Source organism: Phallusia mammillata, chromosome 2 (genome assembly GCF_965637545.1).
Source record: "Phallusia mammillata chromosome 2, kaPhaMamm4.hap1.1, whole genome shotgun sequence".
Lineage (NCBI taxonomy): Eukaryota > Metazoa > Chordata > Ascidiacea > Phlebobranchia > Ascidiidae > Phallusia > Phallusia mammillata.
Genome location: NC_137253.1, coordinates 17,823,196 through 17,844,098, shown reverse-complemented (window position 1 = coordinate 17,844,098; position 20,903 = coordinate 17,823,196). Strand labels below are relative to the sequence as shown.

Sequence of the window (20,903 nt, the reverse complement as noted above, 5' to 3'; positions counted from 1 at the left end):
TTTTTAGTCGTTGATTGTTGTATTTTACCCCCTAGTCCAGGGGTCGGCAACCTTTTAGGCTAGGGGTGGGCAACCTTTGTCACTGTGGGGCCAAACACAATTGCAATAATTAGATCGCGGGCTGCACCTTTATATGGCACAAGGTGATTTTACTTCGTTGCAAACCAAAAATGCCTTACTACAAGTAAAATTCGCATTTGATTCACGCAGCATATTGTCAAGTCGCAGAAAAATAGCACCAGGCGCAATAATCTGCTCAAAAATATATAATAATTGCACTCGTTTGCCAGTACATTTGAAGTCCAAGGGTCTCTGTGGGCTGCACAACCTTTAATCAAGGGCCCCATGTGGCCCGCGGGCCGCAGGTTGCCCACCCCTGTTTTAGGCGATGTGTGCCAGTTTACTTGTTGTTTCCATGTGTTAATTACTTCGCGTGCCACCGTTTTTCTAAATAACAGTGGTTCATGACATCAGATATCAATAATAAAGAGAAACCAGAGTGTTTTGTACATGTAGGCTGAATTTTAAAACTCTGACATGATAAAAACTATAAACAAGCAGTGTAAGAGGTTAAATTGTTACTTCAATATATACACTCAAATATGTTTGCGTGCCATGAAAAACCACCTAGCATGCCAACATTGGCACACATGCTAGAGGTTGCCGATCCCTGCCCTAGTCCCAACATTTACCTCACAAGTCCCCTAAAATGGGTAATTTTTCCAATCCCAGGGATGAAATTTGGACAGCTTGGAAATATGGCACTCAATGATTGTTGTGTTTGTCCCTGTAGCTAGCTAAAATGGATGAATTGAATCAACAAATGTTCTTCCTGAAGGGAATATTAGACTGTTTCATAAAAACAGCTAAAAAGCATAAATCCTTTTATTTGCTTTTTACCTGTTTTTGGTGAAACAGTCTAATATTGTACTGATCAGAAGCAAGAATCTTTCTTTTTTACCTTTTTTGTTGTGTGCGTTTTTTTTTACTAATTACAAGATATATATAATGCATACAGGATATGGACAAAATTTTTGAAGTTTGGGTTGATGCTTTCTACCATTTTTCTTCTAAAAAAACTAAATATAAAGAATTTGTAAACCATTTTACCATGACTAATTCGCACAAACACATGTGTGGTGACCCATTCGATTTTGCTTGCAAAAACAACCATGTGTGTAGATCAAATAGTATAAACAGTAAATCGATAAATAGGGTTCACAATATATGAAATGGAAATATATAGGAAAGCCACCTTTCTAGTTAGTTAATTAGGAAAATTAGGAACACCATTAATGTGTATGAAACACTTGGCAAATTGAAATCTCTTCCAGTTTCTTTATGAAAATAAACTCTTCATAATAGGTAGCTGTAAATGGGCAATGTCTATGAGACAATCTTCAAGTTATTGCACAAAAAATGTCAACTTATTTACTTGAACACCCCTTCTATTTTTTGAAGCAGAAGGAAAACTGGATTGGTAACGGTGAAGATGTACTTACTGGATTTTCTTGGAGAGGTGGTTCTGATCGTGATACAACTGGCATTATGATGTGGAGCAAAGTGTTCAAAATTAAAGATTTAGCTGGAAAGGAGGTGGGCAATAAGACCGCTTTACATTTGACAGGCAGGGCACACAGCAATATTTTGCTGGTTAGAATAAGGCTGTTTTTGTGAATATTTTTACATGAAATAAATTTGTTTTTCAAAACTTTTGATGTTAAATCAAACAATAAACTGTGGGACACCAAAACTGCACTAAAAGGTCAATATGAAGCTAGCGCCTGCTCGCATGTTATGGAGGTCACTAAAAGTCAAAATACACATATTGATTGCAAAATACATTCAGGAACATAGGCACCTACTTGCTAAAATCTGTGAGGCAGAACTTTATAATACAGTAAAGACATAAAAGATTTCCAGCCCAGACGTCACCAAACTTCGCAATTGACATACATCAGCAACTGATGCCTACCTATAACCACTGTCTAGATCAGTGCTCTTAAACCAGGTTTACTGTATGTCTGAATGAAAAAAAAATTAAGAACGATTTTTCGTCATAACATAGCTTCTTTATTTTTGACAAATTAATTCAAGAACCAATACTTAAGTCATGTATAAATTAGGCCAACTGGTATTTTTAAACACTAAGGCAGTGGTTCCCAACCTTTTTGACCTTGGGGCACCCTGGCAAAACTGGATCAATTTTATGAGGTTTCTGTATTTCAAATAACTGTATGAAACACACAAAATGAGATGTACAGTACAGCGCGTGTAAATAAATGTATTTATTCAAAAATCAGTGTGAAATTTGGGCTTGGCTTCTTGCACAAAGTCCATTAATATGTGAAGGCACATTCGATAAAGCCATGCATTCCTATCCGACTACAAGTAGTCGTTCTCGTTTTTTAGTTCTTATGCTCGTTAACACAGAAAATCCACTCCCACATAGGTATGACGAGGAAAACTGCAACAAAGGCACAGTAGCTTTCTTTCCAACACAAGGATATTCATTTTCAATTTTTATCCAGAACGCGTCGAGAGGCATCTGCTTGTGCATAAGCTTAAAATTTCCATCGTTATGCTATTCAAACTTTTTTATGGAAAGAAACGCAACGACTCGAAATCTCTTTCACTCTGTTTTTTTCCTGGGCGAGAATCCAAAGGCTTACTGCGGAGTATCTACTTACCGCCAGCGACTTCCCCACGAAGTGACTCTCCAGAATGGAGCTGGGAATAACTGCGAGGCGCGAAACTTAATTCACACTGAAACTCGGTTAGAAATAAATAAATTCCGCACTTAAGGGGTTAAAGTTAAAATAAAGAATGGATATCAGTATTGCAATATCAATATCACGCGGCACCCCTGAGCATTGCAATTGGCACCCCAGGGTGCCGCGGCACCCCATTTGGGAACCACTGCACTAAGGACTGCATGCTATTTAAAATGGTGTCAATAGGTCATTAAACAGTCCCTTGGTGTCTGCACCCTGAGAGATCACTACAGGTCAATGGTACTCATTTTGCGTAACAAAGTTAAGTAAAAAACATTTTGTGATGTATAGCTTTGTAGCAAATGAATTGTGTCTGTAAAACAACTCTGGGGCTTTCTAGGAAAGTTTACAAACTGACCTTGGAAGACAATATCAAGGTCAAAGCAAGAGGTTAAACTGAAAGTATTCTTTCAAAATAACTGCAACATTTGTTTGCCAAAAATCTGCACAAACTCATATGTCCGGACCCATTCATTTTTTTGCAAAAACAATCATATATGTAGATCAAATGATGCATATAGTAAATTGGTAAGAATGGAAAGTATTTTCCTAGGAACAAAATCTGACGTTGAACATCTTGGAATATATATATTTCGCCTAATGGCATCTTCAGTTCCTATAAAAACCACAAGATAAAACATCAATAATGAGGAATAAAAGTAAAAACACAACAAAACAAAGTGAGACGAAAACCATAATCTAAAAACAAAACACTGGAGATATTGCTAGCACTGTCGCTTTGAAATTGGTTTGACAAGCAACGTTTGACAAGCTGACCCAACTGCGAGTCATGTCTTATCTTTGTCAGGTGCGCATGCCAAAGCTTCGGGCACGAAGGCTCAGAGAAAATAGACGAAACACCAGGCAATGGAAAATGGGCAACAACAAAAGAATAAAAACTGAGCAATCGTTAGTAAAACAAATGTAACAGGGCGTACATTACCGGATTTGGGGCAATAACATTTTCTGGATGTTAATAAAAGCACTGGTTAATTTGAGCCATTTTGCTTTAGCTGATCTAATAGATTAACATCAGGACTTTTTTGATGAAAGTCACTTTGAAGCTTTTTGCAAGGTTGGGTAAATTGGTAAATATGATATAGAATATGGAAAATAGAAGTATATTAGACAGCCACCGTTCTAGTTTAATAAGATGGGCTGTTGAAAACGAGTTAACACTATGTTATGTCCGCATTGCCGAAAATGTAGCAACAACCTAGCTATTAAATCAACTGTTTTTATTTGTTACAGTTTTGCATGCTACATTTCCTGTGCTTTGTAAAAGAATAATAAAATAAAATTTGATTTTAGGGTTTACTGTGTTACAAACCTAGGTGTTGATTTATTAAGTTTTTGCAAAAAATTAGGGGGGGCACTACAGTATTTTGTACAGATACCATTTTTTTCAACCTTTCTCTACTAAACATGTTGACGAAATGAAATGCTTGCGTGAACACACATTAAACATAGCTGTTCCGTAACAAAAATGACGTAAAGTCATGTTTTTTAACCAACCCATGCCATTGCAGTATAAATAAAAGAGAGACATCTTTGGGTTTCACTCTGTTTTCTTCTTCTATGAATAAGTATTTTTTGTAATGGATCCTAGACAACAGGAGTATATATGTGGTATGCCCCATTGCAAGTATGCTGAATCTGTAAAAAACTAAAAATAATATATCATTAGAAAGAAGTTTATCTGTTCGTTGAAAACAAGGGATATCCACTTTGTTTAGTGTGCCAGAAAATAATTTCAGCTACAAACAAATACAACAAAGTGTCATTTGATGATGCCTCATGACTATAAACTTATATTATGATTGCTCTAAAAAACAAACAAACAATAATTGCATGACTGCCTTTGCCTGACCACACCCAACACTGTGTTGAAAACAAATTCATCAGTAATGAATTTGATGAAATTTTATGAAGAGATAAGGAAAAAAGTGATCAAAACAATGTTTTGTGATGTAGCATGCAAAGTAGGTCACAATGAAATATTTGCTTTGATAGTTTCCCATAAAAGTTTAAAAAGGCTGGTGTAAAGCCTTTGTAGTTAAATTTAAACATATTTTGTCAAAATCTGTTGTTTTTCAGATAGCTTTGGTCCTAATGGATACACAAGGAGCTTTTGATTCATCATCAACAGTAAAAGACTGTGCAACAATATTTGCATTAAGTACTATGACAAGTTCTCTGCAAATATACAACATTTCACAGAATATTCAAGAAGATGATTTACAGCATCTTGAGGTATCAGTGTTTTAGCTTATGGAAATAGAATATGTGTGGTGGTAACTGTTAGTTTTTATTTTTACACAAAGTAACAATTTCTCAATAAAACTTAAAGCTGATGGTCTAATCCTGGGGTCACCAACAAATTTGATTTGGTTCAATAAAGCGTATTAAACACTTTGCAATTGTAACAGTTGTTTGTCAGGTATAAGGATGACAATTTGTGGAGCTTGTTAAGTTTTATTATGGGTACCCTTCCCTGAAAGGGACACATGTTGATTTTACTCGAAATTTTTTTTTTCTTCCCTGAAATTTGTCCCCCTGTTTTGCCATGAAATGTTTGTTAAAATGTTCTGTTAATAGCCTTATGACATCAGAAGCCAAAACACATCTAGTCAGAGTTGCCATCGAAATGGAGCCGAAAATAAGGACAACCAAAAAATAAGTTTCCACATACAAAATGAAACGAGCATTTTCCAGCAATACTTTGCATTTATGCGAGCCATGACATATTTTTGCCAGAAACAATCTGTTCCAGCAACTCCTTGTGTGTAGAAAATACTTAGTGCATTTCACGACAGCTCAGGTCTAGGTTTATTTTACTCGTAGCAGGGATTTGACATGTAATTGTTGAAATTAAAGACAAAATAAGGACTCAAGTCAAAAAGAAGGACATTTCTTAGAAATAAGGACAATACATTTTTCCAAGACATTGCGCTTTGAAATAAGGACAAATCTTAGAAAGAAGGACGGTATGGCAACCCTGCCTCTAGTGGCCAAATTTTAAACATTGGCCAATTATGACAAAATTTTACAGGACTCTAGATTGGATCATTGTGATTTCATATTTTTTTGTTAGTTTTGGGGTAGGACCCCATCAGTTACCCCACTAGCCCCCTAAAATGGGCGAATTTTGTAAACATTGTTGCTATTGGCTGAAATTTGGATAGCTTGTAGAATGTGCCATTTATAGATGTCAATTGTTGTGTTAAATCCTGTAGCCCCAATATTTACCCCACTATTCACCTAAAATGGGTGACTTTTAAAACAGTGTCGGAATTGGCTGAAATTTGGATAGCTTGTAGAATGTGCCATTTATAGATGTAAATTGTTGTGTCAAACCCTGTAGCCTCAATATTTACCCCACTAGCCCCTTAAAATGGATGATTTTTTTAAACAGTGTCAGAATTGGCTTAAACTTTATGGCTTGCAGGATTTTTCATTTATAGAAGCTGATTGTTGTGTTAAAACCTGTAGCCCCAATATTTACGCCATTACTCCCCTAAAATGGGTGACTTTTTAAAACAGTGTCGGAATTGGCTGAAATTTGGATAGCTTGCAGAATATGCCATTTTTAGATGTTGGTTGTTGTGTTAAACCCTGTAGCTCCAAAATGTATCACACTATCGCCCCCTAAAATTAGTGAATTTTTTTAACATTGTCGTAATTGGTTGAAATTTGGACAGCTTGTAGAATATGCTATTTTTAAATGTTGATTGTTGTGTTCATGGGCGGATTTAGACGGGGGTGTTTGGTGTTTTGACACCCCCCTCAGAAATTTGCTGTGCTCCTATTTTGAAAAAGATGTGCGTAAATTAAATACGCTAAACATTCCGTTGACCGCTGCGTGAATACAAGGAGTCCTTATCTCAAAGCCGTGCGCCTTCATCATTTTGTATTGGCTCATCTAATAGTCTATTGTGACGTAACAAGGGTTAAAATAAATAGTTTATTGCGCTGACAATACAAAAGTGATTATCCGCCAAGGACGCTGAAGTCAAAAGTGCTGACTGCACTAAATGTAATGTATTAAACTGTTTTCGCATTTAAGCGATGTTAAAGCCGACTAAAATGCCCAATGCTAAATTGTTTATGACCTACCAAACACGTAATTGTTTGTCACAAATATTCGATGGATAAAAATCGAACCATGTTGTTAAGGTACATGTAATTGGTAACTTGCCAGTGCTTGGCATTTTTTATGCCTTGCGTAGTAACCGATTTTATTGCATTCGCAACGTTGCGCAACCTGTAAGGTTACCCTTCGTTTCAAAAAGGCGTTCAGTCCTTTTAAAGTTTTTTTACGTAACTAATGTATTTTGATTACCTGGCAGTCACGTTTATGCAGTTTTGTTGAGTAAGCTAGATAGCAGAGCCAAGAGCAATAATTGGAAATTTTAATGATTTCGCTAAAATCTATAGTTTCTTTTGTTTATTAGATAACTGGTAATAAAAGATTCCGCTCGCCTTTGCGTGCCAAAGTTGCGAGTTAGGTTGAGGTCTTGTACTTTCTAGTTCGGACCTGCTTGCAATTCTGGACAAAGCACTCTGTCTTTCACTTTCGTTTTGAACTAGTAGACGATTTGCAACGAAACAACCACTTTCCGTTTGACGTTAAATTAAGTATTTAGCTTTGGCGTGAGGCGTATTGTGGCATAAACGCGTTGATTTTTTTAGCACACATCAGAACAGAGCGATTTTAAAGGTGCATCTGGGGAATAGTACTCAGGTCTCAAACCGTGAAACAATTAAACAGCAAATGGTGCGTCCATGATAATAAAACAGCTATTCCCCAGCCCCAAGTCTCTGTTACGCATTAAGCACTGCGTAGTTACAAAAGCCTTCAGCTTGTTTTGGTGCGCGACCACAGCTTGTTTGGTGCGTGAGTGACGTCAAGGTTATGACGTTTTTGGAAAGGAGAATACCCAACTCGTCAGTACCGCATTAGGGAATTTTCCAAATAATTGTTGGACACCCCGCTTAATTTTTTTCTAGATCCGCCCCTGGTTGTGTTAAACCCTGTAGTTCCAATATTTACCCCACTAACCCCCTAAAATGGGTGACTTTTGAAAACAGTGTCGAAATTGGCTGTAATTTGAGTAGCTTGTAAAATATGCCATTTATAGATGTTGATTGTTGTGTTTTGTCCTATAGTTCCACTATCTCCCTTTTCTTCGTTTTAAAGAATACAGACGAATCCGGTTAATCGCATCAAATGCTTTAAATGGCAAATCGATAACACGATTAACCGGATTATGCGATAATCCGGTTGCTATGTAAACAGTACACGCCATTAACACAAGTGCTCATTTTCACTTCCCCAGCTAAAACAAAGTTGCAGTGACGCTCAACTATGGCAACGGAGCAGTATTTTCTCTCTTTTGTTGCCTAGAATTGAAAAAAGTACTCTCAAGTCAAAACTAGATTTATTACTCTCAGCTTTCTGACTGTCGTGGCTATGGTGCAATCGCCAAGGTGCGTTGAAGAAACAGTAGAGACGCACACACACTCTTTAATTAGCGCAAACGCCACAGTTTGCTTGATTTGTGCTTTCTCTTGCAGTCAGGTTTATTTGAAAGATATGTTACATCGCATCGTAGCCAAAGGGCCCAACTTTTAAATTTGGGAACATCCCTATGATGATGGTTTATGACGATTTAGTCTTGTTTTGAGTATTTTTCCTTATAAATGTGCTTGGCCTCTCGCTTAATATACTCGTAAAATGGCCTGTTGTTTCTGACTTAATTCGTTTTCTAGTACAAACCACTGCGTCAAGCGGCAAAGTGCTAGGTGCATATTTGTAAGCAAGCCCAAACCTGAAAGTACACGACCGAAACCTGGTCAAACTTACAACTTCCGCACATTATGCAGCGCAAGGGCGCTAAGGCAAGCTGCATCAGTTTTTACTATAACCCGTATCCAATTGACAAACCTTCAAGACTCAGATTGTGGCGCTACTTTCTACCTTACTCAGCAAAACTGCAGCTGCAAGATTAGCGTGACTGTCACGTGATCAACATGTGATCGTTGCTTCAAAAATTTAAACTAGCAACAAATGATAGAGAAATAAATGCCTTTCTTATTCGGTGATCTACCTAATAAGTTGGCAATGTCATGAATAGAAGACATAAAATATTACATTCATTGGCATGTTACCATAATTACGTTAATCTAAACAACATAGTGTCATTACTTGCCATCTAACATTTCTTGCAACCATTACGTGTTTGGCAGGTCATGAACAATATAACAGAAAACATTTTTAACGATTTGTTTTACATTTAACATTCAATTTTCAATGCAATTTAATACTTCCAATTTGGTGCAGTTTGCACTTAGTAAGAAATTACAATCAGCGTCTTTGCCGGAACGCAAGTTTCGTAATTTTAAGATGTTGAACTCTTTATTTAAACTCTTGTTATATCACTATCGGCGATTAGATAACCCAACAAAAAAAGGATCAATATGCACGGCTTTGAGACAACGACTCCTAGTTATCGCACAGCGGTAAATGGAACACCTTTGTAATCTCCCAAAAACTTCTCAAAAATATTTATGGTCGAGACGTGTGATTTTTAACGTTGAAATTAGATGCGTTATTTGGTGTAGAATGCAAACATGCATCTACGTCTTTTTCGCGTACATTACCTTTGGAGGATTTTACTATCATATCGTCATTTTTTATTCGAAAAACTCGGTCTGCTCGACTTTCGCATAGAGATCATTAATCTGGTTAATTGCATATTTGGTTGAAAATCTATGTGAATATCCGTTTTATGCAATAAACCGGTATGCGATTGACCGGACGATTTTCTTAACAAACGATGGGCGACGGTTTGGGATTTTTAATTGTGATGCAATTAAACGGATTATTCGATTAACCGGATTCATCTGTAATACTAAATCGGACAAATTTTAAACATTGTCCGAATTGAAACCGATTTGTATAGTTTGCACTTTACACTGCATGATTGTTTAAGCCCAGTCCCGATCACTGTGTTTTACCTTACAACACCAAACTTTCCTATGGTTATCTCTTGAAATGCATTATTTACAATTTTGCGTGTGTGGGGACCATGAGTTTCTCCTTGCAGAAACAACTAAGGTTATAAAAGATGGTGGCTAATATGGAACCCAACATAAAATAAGTATAGAAAATATATTAACGCTTCATTAAAGGTTATAGCGTATGTGCAATGGCAAAATGTGCTTAGCCATCCTTCTGGTTTGTAATTAGATTGCTGTCTTGTACGAGACTTGTACGGCATTGGTGGTACATTTGGTAATTCTTATCAACTGGTCATTTGGAATTTTTAGGATAATGGCTGTCCAAGATAAATGTAGAAAAAACTAAGGTGTCTTTTCTATGAATTTCAATTTTAAATATTTCCTTTCCTATTTAATGATTGACCACATACACCATTTGACCAGTAACATAAGGCAGATCTGGAAAAACAAGGCACGAAAAGCCATTGTGATTAAACAATAGATGCATATTGACTGGCAATTGTAAGATTATAGTGTTATTTGGGGCTTTGCCCATTGCAATAGATTTGATAGAATAGGGAAGTGTACTCTTTTCTGGGTCGTGACCCCCTAGGGCAGGGGTGTCAAACATGTGCCCCGCGTGGCGGCCCTTTAAGAGTTTTTGTGCGGCCTGCGAAGTAACTTTTAGAAGTTATGTGTTTTACTCAGGTGGAATACCCTGTCAGACCATTGAGTTTACATGATACAATCATTTTCTATCAGTGGTTTTAATAGGATGATCGAAATAACCCATCTTTAGAATCAGCAATTGTGATTGTTGTGTCAATGTATGCTATTGTTTTCACACAAAGCAATAAAGCACAGTTGGTTCTTTTACTCTGTTACGCTGTTTATATGTTTGATATTTATGATATTTCACATATTGTTTTTGTCTATATATTTTTTCTTTTATCTTTTTTTCCGTCTAACGCAGATCTGTTCCCACGTTTTGGTCAAGAAAAAATGGTTCAAACTTTTTTAAATTTACACACATTATATATATTGGTCTAAAGATGGTCCATGTGAATTTTGACCTTGTTTGATCCCTCAGGTTACCCACAGCCCCTCAAAATGTGAAATTGTTAAAACGGCCATACTTGCTAAAGCAGATGATTCTGGAGTTTCATAGTTTTTTGATTGGGGCATTGCAGCGTATTTTTAAGTATTTTGTAACTTGAAGTTGTATATATCCATTTCCACCCCTTTACCCCCAAATATTTGTTTGGTTGTTCACATGTTAATGGGGTCAGAAATACAAGACTTAACCTGCTGAAATTTTAAACAGCTGTGGATAAGGTGCTCCTTGTTGCCTGTTAAAAATTTAAGTGCAATCGGCTCAGTAATTACTCTTACATCCCCAAATATGTTTCTACATGCTGTCTTTTGTCAAATTTGTGCTCGCTCAGTGCACAGCTGACGCAATGGGAGTGATTGACGATAGTGGTGCATGACAAAATGCCTCTGCTTCACGCATGAACGCAGTTATCACTTGACCATTTTCTCACTATATTGCGCTGTAAACGTTACTGTAGGTCAACTTATTCGTGTTTCGAAACGCAGAGCAACAACGCAGCACTATTTGTTACGCCTGTGTAACATGACTTCTCAAACTGAAGGCGTTAATACAACTGTTTCAGAACAGGGTTTGGACATAAAAAGCCCAGCTAAGCAATCGTATTGTTGGTATGCAGAAACTTGCTGGCGTCAGGGAATGCTATGTGCGGATTAAAAATCATAATTCAACAAACAAAGGGCTATTAAGGAATAAAAATGTTGAAACTTTGTTAAAAGTTTAAATAGTTGCACTCATCCATTTTCCACCTCGTGAAAACAACGCGCAACTCCATGTCGAAAAAAGCCCAATTGGGCGCGAAAAACGCAAACGTGCTCACTGAAAAGCGAATATCTCGGCGCATAACTGGACGAGTTATGGGTCTCTTTCCTTGAAGGGGCATATATTGTTTTTGTCAGTATTTTTTTTCTGTCTAACGCTGGTTTGGTAAAGAAAGAGTGCTTCAAATATGGACATATGTTAGTTAATAATCCAAACTTGATCCTTCAGAAGTTTGACCCCAAATTACCCAGCGGTTCACCCACAGGCCCCCGAAACATCGAATTTTTAATGCTGGTTTGTATCGCTCGTGTGGTAAAGAAAGAGTGCTTCAAATTTCTTCAAATTTGGACATATGTTAGTTATTATTCCAAACTTGATCTTCCAGAAGTTTGACCTCGAATTACCCAGCGGTTCACCCACAGGCCCCCGAAACGTACAATTTTAACGCTGGTTTGTAGCGCTCATGTGGTGAAGAAAGAGTGCTTCAAATTTATTCAAATTTGGACATATGTTAGTTATTAATCTGAACTTGATCCTCCAGAAGTTTGTCCCTGAATGACCCAGCGGTTCACCCACAGGCCCCCGAAACGTAAATGTGTCTAATGCTTGTTTGGTCAAGAAAGACACTGTAGGCCAGGGGTGGCCCGGTCAATGCCTAAGAGCCACATTTGTTATTGTGTTACCACAAAGAGCCACATTATACACATAGGCCAACATGAGCGACCTGCAGTACCCAGATTTATTCTAAATGTCGCACACAAACATAATAATGACACAATTTGACTTGTACAAACCACGGACCAGTCATTGTCTTACACACAAACTCTCATTTTAACGAATCCCACAAACAAAAACATACAAATTAAAATATCCTTTTTTTCTCTTACTATCAGTAACGGGCGGTGAGATTCATGTCTGGTGAGGTACTGAAATCTTTTTTTTCTCTGCCATTTTGAAGGCTAACTTGACAAAAATTGTTTACTTACAAGATTTTCCCTGCTTTGAACTTTGTGGTACTTTCATCTAACGCGCACGCCCCAAAATAGGTGTCGAGTTTTACAAAAACGCAAGGTTGTGAAACTAAATTCATTGCGACATCACTAATGTATTCAACACCAACAATCGCTCAACTCAAACCCACGACCAAGAGACAGACTGCCCATAAAATAACGTTGGTAATAACCCGAAAAACAACGGATTGAAACATTATTAATTTTGTAACATGTTGTTGTAAATGTTGCTGTTGCATTGTGTCAAAAAAAAAATATTGCATTTGCATTGTACGAACCAATGAGGAACCATTCATTGTTCGACAATTGAATATGTGCCATCATAATCAAGCCATTTGCCTAAGAAGGTTGCAGTTTCAAGGCAAGCTTTGTGGCCAGACCGATAGTAAGTTTGTTTAAAAGCAAAATGTCATAGCCACAAAATAACCAAAAAATCTGTAGTGGCCCCAAACTTCCACAACGTAAGAGCCGCATAAAACCAGACAAAGGGCCGCATGCGGCTCGAGCCGCAGGTTGGCCACCCCTGCTGTAGGCAGAAATCCCAAGAGAGTAACTCACTGGTTAAGATTAAGACGGCAGAGCGGGGGAGGGTTTAGCTTGACGTCGGACAGACGTTTTATTAGACGCTGTTTCGGTGATTAGAAATCAGCTGTTTTTGCACAGCAATGCTATGTCATTTTATTAAGTTATAACTCACATTTTCAGTTTTGGCGAAGTTTTCACACCTATGTTGTGATTTAAACTTAATAAACGTGCTTCAGTTTCGTATATGTCTAGCAAAACTGTGTTAATCAAAATAAAGATGAAAAAATAAACTTGGCCACCATATGACCACAGGTTACTAAAGGTCATCTAGTACAGTGGTTCTCTACCTTTTTTTGTCGCGACCCAAATACTTACCAAAATTTTGTTTTGTGGCTTCTCGCGACCCACAATCAATTTAGGAATCAATACTTAAGGCAAGTATAATTTTGTCTAAACGGTATTGTTGAACACTAAGGATGGCGTGCTTTTGAAAATGGTGTCAAGTGTCAAACAGCCGTTTGGCATGTGCACCCAGAGAGGTTAGATAAAAAAATAGAAGTTTTCTAAATAAAAAGTCATTAAATGGTCATTGACAAGTTGACCGCCTGATGGTGACTGAAGGTGAACTTGTACCGTATTTTACGGACCATAAAGCGCACCCGATGATAAGGCGCACTGTCAATAAATTGCTTTGATTAGTTTTTTGTTCATACATAAGGCGCACCGGACTATAGAACGCAACGTATTTTAAGGAGTATGGGTTATCGTATAAAGCTCAGTAAAGTCCCGTATAAAGCTCATAAAGCTCTGAATATCACAGTTGGTAGTTGCGTTTACCGTAGTTTTTGTGTAAGACGGTGGTTTATTTATATAATGATAGTATCGGTACTGGTTTTGAGTGTAGCCTAGGCAATTAAGCACTACTTGATCCATACATTAGGCGCCGGCTTATAAGGCGCACGATCAATTTATGAGGAAAAAAAAGGATTTAGATTGCGCCTTATGGTCCGTAAAATACGGTAGGTAACGCAGAACATAGTTATGGGTCCCCTTCCCTGAAGGGGACACATATTGTTTTTGTCCGTTTTTTCTTTTTTCTGTGTAATGCTGGTTTGTAACGCTCGTTTGGTCAAGAAAGAGTGCTTTAAATGTATTGAAATTTGGACATATGTTAGATATTAATCCAAACTTGGTCCACCTGAAGTTTGACCCCAAATTACCCAGCGGTTCACCCACAGGTTCCCCAAACGTAAAATTTTTAACGCTGGTTTGTAACGCTGGTTTGGTAAAGAAAGAGTGCTTCTAATTTATTGAAATTTGGACATATGTTAGATATTAATCCAAACTTGGTCCACCTGAAGTTTGACCCCAAATTACCTAGCGGTTCACCCACAGGCCCCCGAAACGTAAATTTTTAACGCTGGTTTTTAACGCTCATGTGGTAAAGAAAGAGTGCTTCTAATTTATTTAAATTTGGACACATGTTAGTTATTAATCTGAACTTGATCCTCCAGAAGTTTGACCCCAATTGACCGAGCGGTTCACCCACAGGCCCCCGAAACGTAAATGTGTCTAATGCTCGTTTGGTCAAGAAAGACACTGTCCCAAGAGAGTAACTCATTGGTTTATGATAGCAGGAGGGCTCAGCTTGACGTCGGACAGACGTTTCACGACACGTCGTTTCGGTGATTAGAAATCAGCTGTTTTGCACAGCAATGCTATTTCGTCTTATTAAGTTATCACTCACATTTTCAGTTTTGGCAAAGGTTTCACACCTATGACATGATTTAAACCTATTAAGCGTGCTTCGGTTTCGTATATGTCTAGCAAAACTTTGTTAATAAAAGTAAAGATGAAAAAATAAACTTGACATTTTTGCAAGATAAATGTTTTTTTATATGCTCGTTGTCAGGTTGGCCGCCGCATGACCACGGGTTACTTAAGGTCAACTAGTAGGTATCACTAACACAGTTCAGAACTTTCTTTTGTCATAACGTAGCGTCTTTTGCAATCGATTTAGGAATCAATACTCAAGGCATGTATAAATTAGGTTAAACGGTGTTGTTGAACACCAAGGACTGCGTGCTATTGAAAACGGTGTCAAAAGGTCGTTTGGCGTGTGCACCCTGAGAGAGGTTACTACAGGTCAATGGTACTCGTTTTGCGAAACAAAGTTAAATGAAAAACAATTTGTTATGTATACACTTGTAGCAAATTGCTTTTTAATTTAAAGTGTCTGTAACACAACTGTTACAGCTTTCTAGAAAAAAAAAGTGTTTGAAACCTGACCTTGGACAACAATATCTGGGTCAAAGCAAGAGAATCAATTGAAATTATTTTTTTTGGTTCTTTTTTAAAGTTTTTGTAATTATATGACAATGATAGTGCAAAAAGAATACAAACAAAATTTTTTTATTGTTGGGTTAATGCATTCTAAAAATTTGTCCTTAAAAATCTAAAAATGACTGCAACATTTGTTTACCGTAAATCCGCACAAACACGCGTGTGGGGACCCATTCGTTTTTGTTTACAAAAACAATCATATGTGTAGATCAAATGATGTGTATAGTAAATTGGTAAATATTGTATAGAATATATAAAATGGTAGTATATCAGAAAGCCACCATTCTAGTTGAAAATGATGTTTTTGTCACAACAGAGCTTATTTAATTTTTGCACATATACTCCAAAAACCAATATGTAAGTTGAATATAAATTGGGAGAAACGTTATTGTTAATCACTCAGTTAATAAAATTAGGAATAGGAAATAGGGTCACAGTGTATGTACAATGGCAATATGTGCTAAGCCACCCTTCTAGTTTTTGTTTTGGTTGTTTCTTTTTTATGTTATTAGTAAAAATATGTTTTACAGCAGTGTTTCTCAACCTTTTTTCTTGCACCGCCCCTTTTGAGTATTCGTAATTTTTAAACGCCCCCCTCAAAACTCAAAACGATTTTATTTCACAAACAATATCAATGAGATAATTAAGAGCCGAATGTTAAACAAGCTATGTTTTAGCAATAATTGAAAATATTCTAATAGTTAATTAAACATGATACCACTAAATACATGCAGTGCTCTTTGCTTTTAGCTTGGTACACGTGATTGGCCGAAACTGCAGTTGTTTTGTTTGGTCGAGCAGCAAGCATCCCACGTTTACGCTTGGTGTATTTGCTGTCAGAAACATTTCCAATTCCATGCTTTTACTTTTATAAGGCCCCCTTTTTAGCCCCCAGGGACGTACTTAAGATGTATGGGTCCTTTCTGCATTACACGTAAAGAGAGCCAACTCCAAGTGAATCACCAACAAATTGCAACTGAGATTGTTAACACTATTTGATGTTTTTGAAAACAGTCACTTTTATTCTTGGGGACCCTACTTCTGTATGTCAGCAGTAAACAAATCACACGTTCAATTGTGATGTCACAAAAACCGTTTATGACTTGCCCATTACATTATTGTGTTATAAGCAAGTATTCAATTCGTGGTACGGTTTTGTAGTGATTGTCTAACGCAGGGATCACCAAACTTTTTTCACTGCGGGCCAGATAACATAAAAAATATCTTGTGAGGGCCACATAGGTTGCAAGCCCTAACGCGCGTCTTTTGTCAAATAGTAAAATTGTTTTGAAAGTTATTGAATCTCTTCTACAGACAAAACTCATTTATTTCATGACAATTAACAATAGAAAGCCGTTTGTTCGCGCACAAAAATTGGCATTGATAGTTTTGGTTTGGTCTGTGATAAAACTAACAACTTCTGTAAAATTAGGTGAACTTAGTCCTACATGTTGTTGCAGAAATACTTTTACATTTAATTAACTTTTAACGTTTAATTTCAGCTTAAGTTTTTCCAAGATATATATTAGGACTAAACACTCGTGAAGGCCGGATGAAATGACGTCGGAGTTGCTGTAGTTTGGTGACCCCTGGTCTAACAGCTTATTTAATGCGAGCGCTGAACATCAAGTCAATTTGCTACCTGCAAATTTTACTTTCAAAGCGCAGACAAGCCCCGACAAATGACGCATTGTGATTTGTATAAATGCATTGTGACATCACCATCAAAAACAAACAAAGTACAGTGAATAGTCAAATCTACTTTTACTGGTCGCTGATGGAAGAGATATAACAAAAATGACTTTGGTGTTTTGTTTCGTTTTACCTGCTCTATTTTTTTCCAGCGCCCCCCCAATCGCCCCAATTATTCTCCAGCGCCCCCTTAGCGAGAGCAAACGCCCCCAGGGGGGCGCTGGTGCCCCCGTTGAGAACCACTGTTTTACAGTGTATTGAATTTGTTTGCTCTCAATGTTGTCAAGATTAATAATTACACAGCCAAAAATGATATAACAACTGGATTCGTAAACAATTATTGTAGAATCCCTAGTTATTCTACTTTGAACATCTATTGGTCAGATGTATTACTAGGCAATCTTTCCTGTGATTAGAAATCAGCTGTTTTTGTGCAGCAATGCTATTTCTTTAAGGTGCATTTTCAGTTTAGGCTCAGGTGTCATAGCTTACATGTGATTTAAAGTTGATAAACAGTACTTTGAGTATCGTTTGTTATATGTCAGGCAAAACAGTGTTGATTAACATACCGGATAATGCCTTGTTTACAACATTGCATGTGTTGGGCCCCATGAGTTTTTGCCTGCGTAAACAAACTAAAGTTTACAAAAAAAAATAGCCAAAATGAGACCCAAAAGAAAATAACCACAGGAAGTATGTTGGTGTTGCAAAATAGGTCACAGTGCATGTGCATTTTGATGTGGTAAACCACCTTTCTAGTTAACCAATGTAATTTGTCTTTTCCAATTTAAATATGAATTTAGTCCTTTTACTTATGCTGCCAATTCTTTTGTACACATTTGTAAGAATTTTGTTGCTATAGGCTGTACGGTAAAGAGTACAAACAAATTCCAAGTATCTGATTGGACACCTTTATAGTTTGATAAAGAAAACATGTAAATACAATACTTAATTGCAAATTTTCAAAGACAGCTTTTTGAAGACAGCTGAAAATTTCAGTAAAAAAGTTTGTTCTCTTGGTAAACCAACATTTTTTTTTGGTGACTGTTAAACTTATATTTGGGTAATGCTGGCTTCAAATTCTCATGCATAAAAAATCTTATTAAGTATAAACTACTACTTTGTGTGTAGTTATTTACTGAGTATGGAAGACTTGCAATGGAGGAATTTTTGGAGAAACCCTTTCAGGTGAGATAAAGAAAAGCATTTAAATTACCTGTAATAATGTTAGCTACAGTTATACAATAAGATTAAACAGCAGATGATAAATGGGCAGTTATTTGGTTACTTTTTCTAAGATTGTTGTTTTGGTTAAAGTCCCTGCAGTTTCTGGTTCGTGATTGGAGCTTTCCATATGAGTTTCCGTATGGAAAAGATGGGGGTGAATCTTTGCTCAACAAAAGACTTGAAATGACAGAGAAGCAGCATGATGAATTACAGCGAGTAAGAAGTCACATTCGATCGTGTTTTACAGGTATAATATAATAGGTACCCACCTATGTAGTAATTGTTTAGCACAAGTTATCAAGTTGTAAAAATACATGTATTTCACTTATAAAGGCATCTCCAGATTTACAAACAACAAAGATTAAATTGAGGAGAACTGGCAAAAAAGTAAAACAGTAAAAACTAGAAGAGTGGCGTTGAACGTATTGCTATTGTACATTTACTATGACCTATTTTGAAATGTTTATATATTCCATTTCCTTTTTTTGCCCATGTCCAATTTGTTTGTACACTGAAAACTAGTGAGTCCTTATACATTGAAATTTGTAAATGATGCATTTCATGACACAACCGTAAGAAAGTTTAATGTTGTAAGTAGGGTTGGGACCATAGGAAATCCTGATCCCAAAATCCTAAGATTTGAGGCTTTTTTTTCTAAATCACCATCTGGGGTTATATTTCCTGAAATCCCGGGATTGTAGCCAAGCTTACAACACTGAATTATATTTATATCACATATCGTTTTTAACAAATTTTTTAGCTCTTCCGGCAGTTTTTTTATTTTGATATGCCAACGTTTCGATGTCCCATACGAAACACCTTCATCAGGGTAATGACATACATTGCAAACACAAGTTATTATAAAGCGAAAAGGGCGGCGAAACACACACACAAAAAGGGCGGTAGAAAAAACGCAGTGCGCACCAATGGTCGAGTGATAACACCTGGCTCAATGGTGCAAAAGCGACCGCTAAGTTATCGGCATTGGAACGTCCGTTTTAACGTTCATCGTGTTGGCGTGAGAATGTATGTTCCACGACTCCAGGAAACCTCGCTTGTGAAAATCGGTTTCTCTCGCTAACACCTGGGCAGCAGAGAAGTTTATGGCGTGACCGAGGACAGTGGCATGTTGTGCTAATGCCGTTTTTTTAGCATCTTTCTTGGCTACATCCCTTTCATGTTCTTTACGGCGCGTATTCAGAGATCTTCCCGTTTCGCCAATGTAAATCTCCTTGCACTGTTGACATGGGATTGCGTACACCACACCCCTTGCCGCGTTTGTATCAATACGCAACGCGAAGCCTCAAGGATTAAGTTTTCTTTCCTGAGAAAGTGTGTACAAGCCAGGGTCCTGCTACCATCCAATAACAGGAAGGCAATGGATTTTGACTTGCTGCTTATACAACAGCAGCGAAAAATTGCAAAACAAGTATTGAATAAGGATAAAAGGGTAGTTTCAAAAGACAGCATGAAAATAGGACGAAAGTTTTTACCAAGAACCCGGGAATTTTACACTTTTAGAACCAAACTGCTTGCAAGGTATGAAAGAAAATTCGCTTGGCTGTTTCAAAAACAACGTTTTATTCGTCGCAAGTGGACCAACAATAAAAACAGAACCTGCACAAGGAAAAAAGTCAAGAACAAGAGCGACAGAAGTCGGTACCGGAAACGGAAAGCTATAAAAAATCATAATGAACACATTGAAGCAGTGACTGGCGCGATTTTAAACAAGTCTGATTTCTTGTTAGATCATAATGCAGAATGCCTTCTCATAAGGGGCCTTAATTTTGTGCCTACACCTTGTTGGGACAACCGCACAGAAGAAAAAGAGTGGATGAACATGGCATCGCACATCAGGCGTGTCGAATGGGCCGATATTTTCAAAGATGAACAGAACTTCGAAGTAACAGACATACCCGAGAAACTCAAAATCCCAAAACATTCCAGGCCAAACAGAGATAGTTTGAGTGAAGAAACAACGGCTTATGTTGAACTGGTTGAATCTAAGCTCAGGAACCTCAGCTCAAGGGTTAACACGGAATATAAATCTCACAACAACTTGGCACCGCCACTCAGGAAAAGTTTGCAAGCTTTAAAGTCTGCTGTCCGCAATAGATCAGTGGTTATTTGCCGTTCTGACAAAGATGGCAAAATTGTTTTGGTCTCGTTTAAGGATTACGATGCGATAATGAAACGAGAGATGACTGGCTATGAATTGGTTGCAACAGATGTACCCAGCCTGGAGGTCATGGTCAAGACCATAAAGACTGCTCTTGAACAATACGCAATCCAATTGTTCAAGTTGTCTGTCATATCTAAAGATCTACTTTTCACCACAGTTGGGATAAAACAGTCTGGCAACCAGTATCACAAGGTTCCGGGCCCAACTGCGAAGCAGTTTGCCAATAACAGCCCATCGTATGTTTACCCGCTGTTTAAAACCCACAAACTTACAAC

At 37.3% G+C, this 20,903-nt stretch overlaps 1 protein-coding gene across 1 annotated transcript in view; it reads left to right on the top strand.

The window, feature by feature from the left end:
• Positions 1–20,903, top strand: part of LOC145213574 (atlastin-3-like) — a gene marked incomplete at its 3' end in the record, with an annotated part of 32,224 nt that overhangs the window by 3,178 nt on the left and 8,143 nt on the right. The window contains 4 exon segments of the mRNA XM_080081917.1: positions 1,465–1,596; positions 4,872–5,027; positions 18,351–18,407; positions 18,537–18,693. Of these exon segments, the coding sequence (XP_079938043.1) occupies positions 1,465–1,596; positions 4,872–5,027; positions 18,351–18,407; positions 18,537–18,693 (502 nt within the window).